The sequence below is a fragment of the Callorhinus ursinus genome, unplaced genomic scaffold (assembly GCF_003265705.2).
Source record: "Callorhinus ursinus isolate GAN/ISIS: 27379988/994484 unplaced genomic scaffold, GSC_fseal_2.0 scaffold8, whole genome shotgun sequence".
Taxonomy (NCBI): Eukaryota; Metazoa; Chordata; class Mammalia; order Carnivora; family Otariidae; genus Callorhinus; species Callorhinus ursinus.
Window position 1 is genome coordinate 1,799,353 of NW_027397070.1, and position 15,133 is coordinate 1,814,485.

General features: G+C 40.9%; 1 protein-coding gene across 7 annotated transcripts in view; it reads right to left on the reverse strand.

Moving 5' to 3' along the window:
* ACIN1 (apoptotic chromatin condensation inducer 1) overlaps window positions 1-15,133 on the reverse strand; it is a 33,821-nt gene that overhangs the window by 15,362 nt on the left and 3,326 nt on the right. For 5 of the 7 annotated variants that reach the window (XM_025870325.2, XM_073894943.1, XM_073894944.1 and 2 more), the window contains exons 3-8: window positions 14,360-14,471; window positions 13,843-13,962; window positions 5,365-5,450; window positions 2,631-3,899; window positions 1,925-2,140; window positions 1,333-1,448 (exon numbers count right to left, since the gene is read on the reverse strand). In XM_025870325.2, coding sequence (XP_025726110.2) covers window positions 1,333-1,448; window positions 1,925-2,140; window positions 2,631-3,899; window positions 5,365-5,450; window positions 13,843-13,962; window positions 14,360-14,471 — 1,919 coding nt within the window. The remainder of the gene's footprint in view (window positions 1-1,332; window positions 1,449-1,924; window positions 2,141-2,630; window positions 3,900-5,364; window positions 5,451-13,842; window positions 13,963-14,359; window positions 14,472-15,133) is intronic. The other 2 variants (XM_025870326.2, XM_025870327.2) reach the window with 2 other exon arrangements.

A 15,133-nucleotide genomic window follows, 5' to 3' on the forward strand; every position in this document is an offset into this window, starting at 1 on the left:
TGTACCCCCATGGGATGGGGTAGGGGAGGGCAGGAAGGTGTCACCCCATTTCCTCATCGATGGTGTAGCTGGGGAATCCTGAACACCTTCCAGAATCCGCTGGGTTTTCACTTTATGGTCCTAGAAGAAAAACCCTCTCCAAAGGATAACGTACCCACCCCAAAAGGGAAAAACAAAACTTTTCAAAGGAAGTAGAGTGAACTTTTGACTTTCAAACCAAAAAAGTAATGGCCACAAGATGGCAGCAGAGGCAAGACCGTTAGAAAAGACAGTAGCAAGGGTATACCCCCAAGACAAAAGCTATATAGATAGTAAGGAGTACAAAACTAGTATTAAACCCGTAAGGAAATGAGATAATAAATCATGTCACCTGCCCACCACCCTCCAAAATCAGAGGTAAGATAGTCTGAAGCTCTCAAAAGTGTGTGAATTATTAGACTTTTGCACAAAGGGGAAAAATCATACTGGTAGTATTAGTGTTAAAAATGACATAAAAACCAACATAGAACAACTTTAGGCCAACCGTCTACCCTGGATGTTCACTAAAGCAGTACAGGATTCTTGATGTCTAAAAGTTAAACAATCTTATTTCCAAAATATTTTGCTTTTCATTTTCCATGGGACTCTAAAGCCAGGAATTTGGGTTCAACAGCTTTTTAACATATAGTACCTAGCGCAGAATAATGAACGAATGATATACCTGCTCTTACCTGTATTTTTCTAGAACTAAATATAAGGAATAAAAGCTGACATTAATTAGGTAAATGGTAAAAATCAATCCAAGGGTCTTAGGGGCCCAAAAACAAACTTCTGATTGCATATGCCTCACATTTTGCTGTACTGTATCCCGTAAGAACTAAGATAGACTGTGCTTAATAAAAAGACAGCTAATAACTAAGGAAAACAACAGAAACTCAAAAACAACACCCTCCTGTGACTTTCTTGGTAGACTCTTGATATCCTTTATTAAACTCTGTTCCCAGGCTCAGATGTAGCTGGTAAACGTGAGTTAAGATGCCCTGAGTCAACTCCCTTACACTGCCTTGAGTTTGGAAACCAAAGCCTCTGTTACCTGCTCCTCAAAGGAACTATTTTGGTCAGATGATCTCAGGAATGGGTTTCCTTATGCTCTAACCACCACTTTTCAGAATACCTTAAGAATTCCGGTGGCAGCTCTCAACATAACAACTGAGGCCTAGCCTTTGTCCAGATAAAGCTCTGCCTTTGTTTTAAAAAGAAACTAGGACTGCTTAGTCAAAGAACCCCAGGGAGCAAAGAACTATTCCACACTCCCAGTCCCTTGTTATACCCCAGCTGAGATAGATTACTTACACAGTGTGATGAATCCTTTCTGATTCTGGTAGGTGAGCGGTCTGGGTCTCTGAGGTTTGGGGCTGTGTGGCAGCTGGTGGCTCTGCCTCTTCAGCTTCACACTTCTTTGGGCTCCCCTGTCAGGACAAACATAGCAAAACACCCATAGCAACGTACTTAAATCTGCTTGGTTCCTCTTCTTTAAACCTGGAGCTGGTAATAAAAGACAGTGGCAGCTCCACACTTAGCCCTATAGATCTTTGTTATTTTCATTTACAAAGTGGAATGGAATGCTGCTTAAAGAATTTCTATGCCAACAATCATTTTATTAGAATTCTTTTTTGAGAGAACTGAGAAAAGGCTTCCTTTGGGGCAGAAAAAAAGGAGACATTCTGTGCAAGTGACCCTGGGAGCCCTGGAAATGAGAAACCTGATGCCTAGCCTCCTTATAGAGCTTTCATGAACCAGGGAGCTGGAACGGAGTTCAGTGGAATCTTACAGGTATCCCCAACCATCTATATTTCTACTGAACCTTATCCAGGCTAGCTAAGACAAAAGGGAAAATCATGCCTAATCCTCCATCTCCTTCTAGGGAGGGGGCATGATAGCCTACCCGCTCAGGTTGTAACCTCTGGGTCACATGCTTTTCAGCTGGCTCAGGTTGGCTCAAATGCCTCACTCGGATAGAGGATGAGGTGGAAGTCCTTTCCTTTGGCTCAAGGACCTGCAGTTGTGGCACTGGTGGAGTTGCAACCTCCTGACCAGAAGAGGGATCTTTGGTTTCAGTGTAGCTGGTGCTGCTGTCCCTGGAGACTCCAGGGCTCAGAGACTGAAGAAATGAAGCACATAAGGCAAATCATTTTATATGGTATATATTCAGTACATCACTGAGTTTTCCAACTTCCGTGGACTCAGTTAATACTTTGGACCCTTCTCTCCCTATGTTTATTCCTCTTTGAGTTCGTGATCTCCTTGACTTCCTAGAGTATTCAAATTATTTATTAAGTCCCAAGTAGGTGCTAGGATACTAAGATACCCATGTAAAAAGGCATGTCCGTATCTTCAAGTTTATAGTCTACTGAAGATGGGTAAATGATTCAACTTTGGAATTAAAGGGACTCAAAAAAATGAAAAAGGACTCTACTTAGGGATCAATGAATTAAAAATTAGACTCAGAAATGATAGGAAAGTAATCACTGACCTGGGGAGTAAAGGAAGCTTTTCCCATTCCTGCCAGAAATTATAATAGTTCTCCTGGGGTTGAAAAACACTGGAATACAAACAGAACATCAACGCACCCAAGATTCTCCCACACTTACTTTTCTGCTGTTGCTTGAAGCTGAACGAGAACGGGAACGGGAACGGGAACGTGACCTGGACTCTGATGTGGATCGGGAGCCCATCTCGGATCTACCACGAGGGTTGGTGTGAGTACGTGCCCGAGATACATCTCTCTGCTTGGATCTTGGAGATGAGTGAGACTGAGAGCCTGAGCTGTCAGGAGAGCGAGATCTTGATCTAGAACTGGAGGATGAAGAGGACGACCGGCTTGAGGAGGAGTCAGCTGACTGTTTTAATCTGTGGCTTGGGAGAAGGGTATGAGAAGCCCTTCTACCTTCCTTCTGTTCCAACGACAGCTGTGTCAGAGATTCCTCAGTGATCCCTTTGGCCGGTGCTAATTCCTCGATTTTAAGAGGAAGTGGTTGAGCAGATTTTTCTGACTCAGTTTCAAGACCCTTCTGGGGTGAGCATTCAGCTGGTGTGCTTTTCTGAACTAGGGGCAGGACACTCTCCTCTGGCACTTTGTCTGCTAGAGATTCTGCTTTGGTGTCTGCAGGACTTGACAAAGGAGACAGGCCTCCCACCAACTGGACAGTATGCTGAGATACTAATAGCTCCCTGGCCTCAGCATCTGTATTAGGAGGAGATAGCTGAGTGAGGACAGGGGGAGCTGGGCCTTCCATGGGCTCTATTTCTTCTTCACCCTGGAGCTGTGCATTAGGCGGTGGAGAAGATGCTTCCTTGGTAAGTAAAGGTGGGGGAGTTTCCTCCTCACTGGCATTTTGCTCTGGTGGTAGCACAAGAGGGGCCTTCTCCAGATCTTCAGTCAGTCGAGGAGGGGAAGGGGACTTTGATTTTTCCTCCAAGCCTTTTGAAGATTTTATTTCCTTTTCTTCTTCTTCAAGGGAAGAAACTGTTTTCATTTCTTTCTCCTGCTGATGTCTGGCCATAAGACTTCTTCTGGCTTCTTCCTGGGACCTTGTCACTCTTCCTCCTCTCTCTAACCCCTCCTGTTCCTGGGATCTTATGGTTTGGGGTCTCTCATCTATCACCTCCTCTGGTTTTGCTCTGGGCATCTCTTCCCCCTCTTCTGCTTCAAGTTGTTTCATGACTGGTGCATCCCTAGATTTTTGTCCTTCATCTTCCTCTTCCTCCTCCTCCTCTTCTTCCTCTTCTTCCTCCTCTTCTTCCTCCTCCTCTGTTTTCAAATTTCGATCTGCTCTGACCCTCAGATTTCTGGAAGGTGTTTCTTGATCCTCTTCCTCCTCAGCCACCTGGCTACACTCAGAGAGTTTAGCTGCTCTTGCCTGAAAGAAAAGATATACAGTGGATCCAAGTATATTTGCTCACTATCAACAGAGAGAAAAAAGTATCTCAGGAGATACACATAAGAAGGAGAAACTCAATGATACAAGCTTGCATCCACACACACAAGTGTGGCAGTAAACAAGCATGGTCTATCAAGCTCTTACGGGGATCAAAAGAGACTGCAAATAGAATACAATAATGAAATCGCTACTAGTTCATTTTTTATTTTTTTTTATTAAAGATTTTTATTTATTTATTTGAGAGAGAGAGCACATGAGAGGGGGGAGGGTCAGAGGGAGAAGCAAACTCCCTGCTGAGCAGGGAGCCCAATGCGGGACTCGATCCTGGGACTCTGGGATCATGACCTGAGCCGAAGGCAGTCTCTTAACCAACTGAGCCACCCAGGCGCCCCTACTAGTTCATTTTTTACTTTCAAGCTTTAAAAATAAATACAAACTGAACATCTAGAAAGTGGCAAGGGGGTGGGGGAACTTACCTATCATCATTTAATGTAACTATTTTTATCATTTTGGTATATTTATTTTTTCCTCATTTCTTTTCCATAGTCATAATCATAACACAGACACACTTTTGTGTTCTGGCTCACTTAACACTGTATCATATGGCTTTAAAGTTCTAATTGAATAATTGTGTCTTTTCTAATAATGTACTTTAGGAATATAAACCAGCCTGTTAACTTTCATAATTAAGTTTTAATTTATACATACTTGCTTAGAAATCTGAGCAGACCTAATTAGAAAACAAAAAACCAGCTCTTTCGTCTGGGCTGCCCACATGCCATCCAGGAAGGAAGACCCGGAAACTGCGGGCCACCTGAGCCACAACCACATCAGCAAGCACTGGAAGCCAGAGGAGGCCCGGGTAATGCTGGAGACACGCATCATCACAGGATCAACTTCAGCAAATATCACCCAGGTTACTCTGGAAACATTAGTATGAGGCATGAGCACTTAAAGAGGAACCAGAGCTTCTGCCCATCTGTCAACCTTGACAAACTACGGACCTTAGTCAGTGAGCAGACACGGGTAAATGCTGCTAGAAACAACCTGGAGCTGCTCCTATTCCTGACGTGGTGCACTCAGGCTACTACAAAGTTTCAGGAAAGGGAAAGCTCCCAAACAGCCTATCATCGTGAAGGCCAAATTTTTCAGTAAAAGAGCTGAGGAGAAGATGAAGGGGGCTGGGGGGTGCTGTGTCCTGGTAGCTTGAAGCCACATGGAGAGAGGTTCATTAAATGCTAATGAGTGCTTTTGAAAAAAACAAACAAAAACCACCCCCCCAAACTCCCATAAATGAAATAAAAACGAAAAAGAAGAAAAAGAAGAGGACTACAGAAATCTAAAGAAACACAACTCTGAAAAAGTCTTAGGAGGAAGAGAAGGAGGAGATATCCAAAGCAGTATCCAGAGAAGTGATAGATGCTTTAAGAGATATTTGAGTTACCTGTCTGACCCTGGATGATCGTCTTTCTCCTTTCCTTGGTTTATCATCATCAGATTCACCTTTCTCTTCAGAAATAGAGCTTTTTCCTATCAAATGAAAGAAAATCAAGTCAGATTCATGGCATAAACATTCATTCAAGGATGCTTTCTAAAATTCAATCATAGCATATATTAACTGGTCAATACATATCTATATTAATTTAACTTCTACGCAGAAGATTATGTTAAGTTCTAAAGGGGGGGGGGGCGCCTGGGTGGCTCAGCTGGTTAAGCGTCTGACTCCTGGCTTTGGCTCAGGTCATGATCTCAGGGTCCTGAGACCGAACCCTACGTTGGGATCCGCACTCAGTGGGGAGTCTGCTTGAGGATTTTCTCTCTCTCCCTCTGCCCCTCCCCCTGCTCCCATGTGCTCGCTCGCTTGCTCTCTCTCAAGAATAAAGAAATAAATCTTAAAAATAAATAAATAGGGGCACCTGGGTGGCTCAGTCGTTAAGCGTCTGCCTTCGGCTCAGGTCACGATCCCAGGGTCCGGGATCAAGCCCTGCATCGGGCTCCTGTCTCAGCGGGGAGTCTGCTTCTCCCCCCACCCCCTCTACTTGTGTTCCCTCTCTTGCTATGTCTCTGTCAAATAAATAAATAAAATCTTTGGGGGGGGGGGAATTAAATAAATAAATAAATAAAAATAAAGTTCGAAGGGTCTTATTAATGATTCCTGCTATGCATGTCTGGAATATTTTCAATATCTCAAAGCCAATTTACATATTATGAATAACTCAAATAACTATAAAATTACCACCCGGTGCTTCATAACTACCAGGGGCTTCAAACTGTCTTGCAGGGATGTACAAAGTGCCTCTTATTTCTATAAAATGTTGTCACCATTTTTCTGGATTGCCTATTGCTACCACTAGTAGTTTTGAACAAAATATGATGATTAACAAACCAATCTGCGAAATGACAATCTCATGAAATAAGTACTTGAATGAATTGTTTTTAGGCCCTAAAGTTTCTAGAAATTACTTCAAGCCACTGGACAGGGCTTCAGAAATGGGCCCTCTCAATTATGTTTTTATATAAAGAGCTCAAGGTGAGATTTCTTTTTGAAAGGAAAAATAAGTTCAAGAAAGCTTGAAAACAACCACACTAGGTCGTTTCAAATAATAACTCCATGTAAAACTGGAAAAAAAATTTTATTCACATTCCATGAAGGAAGGCAACTGTGCATAAATCACTTAAACAATTTGGTCTTGGGGCACCCTGGCGGCTCAGTCGGTTAAGCGTCCGACTCTTGATTTTGGCTCAGGTCATGATCTCAGCGTCATGAGATTGAGCCCCGCATTGGGCTCTGCACTGAGCGTGGAGCCTGCTTGAGATCCTCTCTCTCCTCCCTCTGCCCCTCCCCACTCTCCTGCAATTGCTCTCACTCACTCTCTAAAAAAAACAAAAACAAAAACACACCAATTTGGGTCTAAATGTCTTGACCAAGAAAAAGGCAGTGACGGACTGAAAGATTTCTAAGTTTCCTACCAGTATTAAAATATTATACAAAATAGGGGCACCTGGGTGGCTCAGTCATTAAGCGTCTGCCTTCGGCTCAGGTCATGATCTCAAGATCCCGGGATAGAGCCCCTCATCGGGCTCCCTGCTTGGCGGGAGGCCCGCTTCTCCCTCTCTCACTCCCCCCGCTTGTGTTCCCTCTCTCGCTGTGTCAAATAAATAAATAAAATCTTAAAAAAAAAAAATTACACAAAATAGCAATGCAAATATTGATGAGAAATCAGTTTAGAAAACAGCCTCAAGATGAGTATATTCCAGATACTTAGTTAGATTGGGCTCAATTTTAATATAGTACAAAAGGCTCAAATGATCCACAAAACCATGTCCTACACTAAACTGGCACAAATAAAACAGATGGTGTAGGCTCTAACCCAAAGTCTTACTTCTATATCCCAACAATCTAAAATGAATTAGTCTTTGCTTCTGTAACTAAAAGAGGAAACATAAAATGAACTAAAAGACTGCACATGTTTTGTAAAACTTTACTCCATGATCACTTTACTCACAGGATCTCTGAATATATACCATTTCATATCTGGGTTATTGAATAAAGACTTGCATTATGGGTGTGTGTACAGGATCTATGGTTAGGATATATAGTAACAGGCCAGATTCTCTAACAAACACTGAGGAATAATCTGTAAGGAATTAATAAATAATGGGATTGTAGTATCAGTAATAATCTCATAATTAAATAACCCGGAATAGGTTTTTTACAAAATGAGTGAAACTGAAAAAAAATTTGTTTTCCATTAATTTTAGATAAAGTTCCTCTACAAGTTTAAAATAAGCAATTTTTATAGTTTAACAAAAAAGAAAAAAAGGTAGAAGCTGGGGGGAGGGGCAAACAGGCAGAGCAGAGAGGATTTTCACAACACTGAAAATATTCTGTATGATACTGGAATGATGGGTACATATTACACATCTGTCCAAACCCATAAAACATACAACTGAAGAGTGAACTCTAAGGTAAACTATGGATCTTGGGTGATTATGACTTGTTAATGTAGGTTCTTCAATTTTAAAAACTGTACCACAATGATGGGGGAATGCTGATAATGGGAGAAGCTATGCATGTGTGGGAATAGAAGGCATACAGGAAACCTCTGTACCTTCCTCTCAATTTTGCTATGAACCTAAAACTGCTCTAAAAAAATGTCTTGGGGGTGCCTGGCTGCCTCAGTCGGTAGAACATGTGACTCTTGATCTTAGGGTTGTGAGTTCAAACCCCGTGTTGGACGTTTTTATAAAAATTAAAAAAAAATGTCTTAAAATTATCCAGATGCTTAAGAATTAAAAAATAAATAAAAAAGAAGGGGTGCCTGGGTGGCTCAGTTGGTTAAGCATTGGATTCTTGATTTCGGCTCAGATCATGATCTCAGGAGTGTGAGATCAAGTCCCTTGTTGGGCTCCTACAATGGGTGTGGACCCTGCTTAAGATTCTCTCTCTCCCTCTCCCTCTGCACCTCCCTGTCCCCTTGCGTACTCTCTCTCTTACAAAAAAAAAAAAAAAAAAGAGGTTAACTAGGTTGGAGGAACAATAATGATCTGAATATTGCAGATATTTTAACCTTTACACAGACAAAAAAAGATGAGGAAAATTATACAGCCAAGTATCAACTGAGGTTTTTTTTTTAGTTTGTGAGACTATGAATGATTTAAAAACTTGGGTTTTTTTCCTAGTTTTTCCAAATTTTTTTTTAAAGATTTTTATTTATTTATTAAGAGAGAGAGAGAATGGTAGAGAGAGAGCATGAGAGAGAAGAAGGTCAGAGGGAGAGGCAGACTCCCTGCTGAGCAGGGAGGCCGATGCAGGACTCGATCCTGGGACTCCAGGATCATGACCTGAGCCGAAGGCAGTCGCTTAACCAACTGAGCCACCCAGGAACCCCCAAATTTTCTTTAATAAATACATACTACTTTTTGTAATAAGAAAATAAGTATTTTTAAAAGGATAAAAAAATCCTATTCTCTGGAGAAAAAATATACTCTTCAAATCCTATGAACAGCTAAAATTTATAGGCTAGTCATCCCAAGTACTGGCTTTTATCATTCCAAATTCATTTGTTTATTTATTTGACAGAGAGAGAGAGAGAGAGAGAAAACGCGTGTGCGCACAGGCGCTCACAAGCAGGGGGAGTAGCACACAGAGGGAGAAGGAGAAGCAGGCTCCCTGCTGAGCAGGGAGCCCAATGTGGAGCACCATCTCAGAACCCTGGGATCATGACCTCAGCGGAAGGCAGATGCTTAAGAAGGCAGATGCTTAACCGAATTAGCCACTCAGGCATCCCTACCTATCATTGCAAGTTCTAAGAAACATGCTGTTTTCTTTTTAACTTAAAAACAAGAGTTATATGCACATATCTAAAGCCATACTAAAGATGCTTTGTGGTGAATAACAAGCTCTCCATAAGCATCCATACGCTCTGAATAAATAAATGTGATTTTAAGCGGTGGGAAAGACATGTTTTATGAAGTAGGTCAGAGATAAATGTGTTAAACAAGTCAAAGAGTTCTGGAGTTGTGATTTTAAAATTAGGTATGTACAAGCAAATAGCCTCTTTCTCCACCTACTGAAAGCTAAATGTTCTTCTACTGGATCATAATGTTGTTTTGATGTTGTAAAACTGCAGTGATAGGATTCTAGATGATTACTTCTCTGGAAGCACTTAAGTCATCAAAGAGATGTGGGCTATTCAGAAAGTTTTCGTCATGAATGTTTTGCAAAAAAAATGACAACTGGAGGGGACCTTCAGACATAAAAGAGGAACTTCTAAGCAACACAAAATATAAAGAAGAAAAAAACAAGAAGAAATGAGGAATCACTTTCTAGCTCCCTGTAAGGAACTGATGTGATGCAGACAAGCTTCTGGGAAAGGTGACATCTTCTATAACGGGAACATGGCCACATTAAATGTCTTAAAACAAATGTTAATGTGATGTGTAGAAACTGAGCACCTTCAGCAAAGGGTGGAGCCACTGCAAGTGAAGAAATATATTTCAGGCGTTGAAAAGCAAGGGTAGGGGCGCCTGGGTGGCTCAGTTGGTTAAGCAACTGCCTTCGGCTCAGGTCACGATCCCGGAGTTCTGGGATCGAGTCCCACATGTGGCTCCCTGCTTAGCAGGGAGTCTGCTTCTCCCTCTGACCCTCCCCTCTCTCGTGCTCTCTCTCATAAATAAGTTAAAAAAAAAATTAAAAAAAAAAAAGAAAAGCGAGGCTAAGTGTAGGATTTCCAAGATTCCAAAGTCAGAAGGCTTCAGGCTGCTAGACAGTAGAGAAGTGAAGAATGTTTATAAGGGCCATATAGGAAAGTAGTATCTTCATTCTAGAAAACAAATCCCTGAATACGAATAAGCAGCAGGAATTAAGAGAATGGAGACCTGGCAATGACACCAAACCTAAATCTGACTCATTTTAGCTGAGTAACTTATCTAGCATTTCTCTAGACTCTCAGCTTCCAGATTTAGTAAGAGAAAAAGAAATGAGAACTATATGCCCTATAAGAAAAAGGCTGGTTAAAATCCCCTGGAGCTATACCTTTGTTAAAGAATCTGTATACTGATAGCCATTTTTAAATGTTTTTCTATTTTCCTAGACTGGACTCTTTCTGAAATAATTCATAGCAATAAGAATTTCTGTACAACCAATCACAGTCTAGAGGCAAGTCTATACTTCTGACTATGGAGGATGGATACTGTCTCCCAACGCATAAGAAAAATCTGAAGAAAGTGGTAGAGAGAGAAGTCAAGAAGGAGAGCCATGAAGGATGTTATAAACCAATTCTTCCTATTTGGGGTCTTGTCTATAACACATAAACAGGAAGTTGCTGGAATATAAGCCAAAGATCCTGATTAATTACAATACTGAAAAGTTATTCTTTCAGTTAGTCATTCACAAATTGAGTTGATTAACTAACTACTAGGGGACTTTAAAAAAATGTGTCGTCCCAGGACTCACATTCCCTGAGATTCTTGGGGTAGGGCCCAGGAAGCCATATTCTTAAAAACAGTTTAATACCAAAAAAAATATCCTCAGGTGCCACTACTGATTAGCAAACTGTTACTAAAAGCCTTCCTTTAATGAAAATCTTAATTAGAGAAAACCCCCAAAATATCCAAGTAAGTTGGCTTCCCAATAGTTTACTGGCCTATGGCAGACTAACGCTGCACGTTTTGTATTTTTTTTTTTAAAGATTTATTTATTCATTTATTTGAGAGAGAGAGAAAGAGAAATAGAGAGCACGAGAGGGAAGAGGGTCAGAGGGAGAAGCAGACTCCCTGCCGAGCAGGGAGTCCGATGCGGGACTCGATCCCGGGACTCCAGGATCATGACCTGAGCCGAAGGCAGTCGCTTAACCAACTGAGCCACCCAGGCGCCCTAACATCGCACATTTTGAAAGAATCTAATTTTCTGGGTAAACTCCAGGCATTACCACTGATCCAACTAAACACCGCTAGAACTCCCACTACCACTCCCATTTAGGACCCTGACCAAATTTTGTACCACATCCATGAGATTCATATTCTAGCCAAGATCAGAGGTAAGAAAGTTTATGGCAGAGAGTACACTGAAGAGCACAAATGGCAACTGTTAGCTACTCTACAATTTACTACATTCATCTTTTCTATTTTTCGCCTCCATCTTTCCTCTTCTTTGACCTGTTTTTGTCCCCGCTTCATCAATTACCGCCACAGGGAGAGTCCAGCTGATGACAAAAAGGACTGAAGAGACTGGTTACCTTTATTCTAAATCTTTATTTGCTTTTGAAACCTTATTTCTATTTCAGGATCCATTTTTCATTTTCATTTCAAATTACATTTAGAACTGAGAGAGAGACTCTTTTTTTAAAGAGAGTTCCTCAACAAATCATGTTCCTATCAAGAATTTTCAATGGTTTCCCCCCTACTTTAGAATAAAAAAAAAATCTTATATTCATTGGCTTGATACTCAAAGCCCTTTGCAATATTATCCCAATGTACCTTTTTCATTGTTCCTCTGACTACTCTTGAATATGAAAAGAATACTTTACTCTGGCTAGATTCGTTTATTACCTATCCTTTAAAAATATCACATTCATCCCTATCTTTATGCTTTTGTTCCTTCCTAAAAATACTCTCTTGTCTCCTCTGGACCAATTCAAATCCTACTCATTTCTAGGGCTCAGCTCAAATCCCACACCTTCTTCATGAAGCTCTCTCTAATCACTCTAGTCCTCAGAGAACTTTTATTCTATATTTTTATAGTCTGTTTGCACTATTTATGTCACTTTAAAACACATCATCTTCTGTTGTTGGCTTTAAGTGCAATTATCTTCTCTCTCCTGAAAAGATTTTTATTTTTTTTAAAGATTTTATTTATTTATTTGACAGACAGAGACACAGCGAGAGAGGGAACACAAGCAGGGGGAGTGGGAGAGGGAGAAGCAGGCTTCCCGCAGAGCAGGGAGCCCGATGAGGGGCCTGATCCCAGGACGCTGGGATCATGACCTGAGCTGAAGGCAGACGCTTAACGACTGAGCCACCCAGGCGCCCCTCTCCTGAAAAGATTTTACAAAGTGCTAACTCCCCATATACTCTAGCATGAAGATATGTATACAGCAGAAACTCAATAAATATTCTCTTGACTTTTACTTGAAAAGAGACACTAATTTAGAAGAGTCTTCTCCTTCCTCCTGGCTTTACAATCAGGGAAGAGTGCTAAGAGCAAAATGGATCAATTGAGGCTCCGCTACTTTTGTATTTGAGGAGAAAAGAGATCTCTAAAACAACTTATTTTTCTTCTACCATTAAGTATCTTTTAAAAATCTATGTTCAGAAAGGAATTCTAGGGGTGCCTGGGTGGCTCAGTCAGTTAAGTGTCTGCCTTCAGCTCAGGTCATGATCCTGGAGTCCCAGGATCAAGCCCCATGCCGGGCTCCCTGCTCGGTAGGGAGTCTGCTTCTTCCTCTCCCTCTGCTCCTCCCCTCGCTCATGCTTGTTGTCTCTCTCTCAAATAAAATTAAATTAAAAAAAAAAGGAATTCTATATTAATCAGAAGAGCTAGTAACTTCCACACGTTCTAAAAATATTAAATATGGAGTGATAACTTTCCCTACGACCACTAACATTAATAATGATTCAAAATACTTTTAACGTACACATTGGTTTAACATATCTACCTACTATACACGTGTCTTATATACATTTTCTCCTAAAACTATACCATCTTACATAGTTTAGAAAACAAAGGCTGCATTTATAGACTTTTGCTTGAAATACTATACAAAACTGGGTGCTTAATATTTATGTGAAAAAACCAATCTTGCCTGAACCAACTCCACACACTGAGTTAGAGCTCCTTGTAATACGCTCACATGATGTTCTGCACTGCCTCTCAGAGCACACAGCACAATGGTAACTAATTATATAATAATTTCATTAATGTCCCTCTCCTCACTAGGCTATACGTTTCATTAAGGGAGAGACTTGTCTTTTTTCTACTATATTCCTGGTGCCTAGCATGTGCATGGCATACAACAGGCACTTAACAAAAATTTGTTGAATGAATTAATAAACCACAGCAGACACCCCTTTGGGGGTGGGCAATGACTGGATGTGCAACAGATAATCTATACAACTGGTGAAGGAATGACAGAGAGTTGTGACTACTGCTCAATCCAGAGATAGAGGAGGTTAAAGAGATACAGAAGAGAAGAAACATCATACTGCCTTAGAAAAACACTCTGAGGGGTTAACACGACATAGAGATGAAAGCAGACTTCCAAAAGGACATAATTCCCATGACAAACAGATGTGAAGTATCAATGTCACAGAATTTCCCTGGGACTCTAATGGAGGCTTAGCATGAATGGAGGCCTAACTACCTCCCCCCACCAACTACGCAGGATTGACAAAACAGCGCAGTGGGGAGGGAGATACGTACTGGGCGAATGTCTGCTGAGCTCCAGCTCTGGTCTCTCCAGGCTGCTCTGAAAGTCAGGAGGCAGCAGGGAAGCCACTCCCTCAGGATGGATCATCTCGTCCTCCGACTCAGCTGAAGCTTCTGCAAAGTACAGATTGGGTCGGGGCAGGGAGGGAGTGAAGGGCTAAGCATGTGGGAATATGTAGAGGAGTGAAGGAGATCAGGCAAAGTCACGGGACACAGAGTATATACTAAAAAGAGCACAGTACATAGAGAAAAACTCCCTGGGATTAAGATCTACCTCATTTAAAGGGTAGCTTAATTTACTTTTAATTCTTCCTCTTGGCAGGAATCCTCTTCTAACAGGTAAATTAAGTGTTTTCTTCCCTGACAAAAGGTAAACAAACTACTCACTTGGCTTAACTACCAAAGCAAGTAGCCGTTTCAGCCTCATTCCTGAAATTGCCTAGTTAAACAGGCCTATCTACTCAGTGACAGGAGTAAGAATGAAAAACTCCTTGTGACAGTCTGGGCTTACCTTCAAGTTCTGCAGCTTCTCGGGCTTCACGTTCCAGACGCTGCCTAAGTAGCTCCTGCTGCTTTTCCAGATACTGCTTTATGAAACTGTTCTGGCTCATTTCCTCGCCAATCTGTGTAGAAGACATGGAAAAAAGAAAAGTCAAGGAAAGCAAACCAGGAAAACACAGAGAAGAAAATTCAATGGAGCAAAGTTCTCCTCCTTATATTTGAGTCCAAGAAAGATAATCAAAATGTTGGAAGGCCCTCTTCTAAGCTACTCTTATTGAGGACCAAAATAAAGAACGCTATGATTCATAAAAGATGGCCAAAAGAACTGCACATAATTTCTTAAATTTTAATTCAGTTCCCAACCAGCAATGCCCAAATGGCTTAAAATCAAAACTCCTGTAAAATTATGCCTTTTAATCTAAAATTTTAATCTTAAATATTATCTAAATACAATCTAAATTTTCCTTTACATAATAACAAGAACTGAAAAGAAATAATACTAGTTCATACTAGGTCATTTTTTTTTTTTTTTGATAAAAAAGGTCAATCTCTACCTATCCAGGAATCATTTTGTCAAACATCTCCAAAATTCAAATAACAGTACTTAAAGTATGAAAGCAAAAGATTAAGAAAAGGGATGTCTGTTCAGCATTTAGACAGAGTTTTAATTCCATTTTCTTCGGGTGGGAAGAAATCCTTGGTAACACTATTTAAAATCCAGGAGCTTAATCCCTTTTCCCATTTTTCTTGCAACACAGACTCCCACAGCACTCTTCTGTCCTTC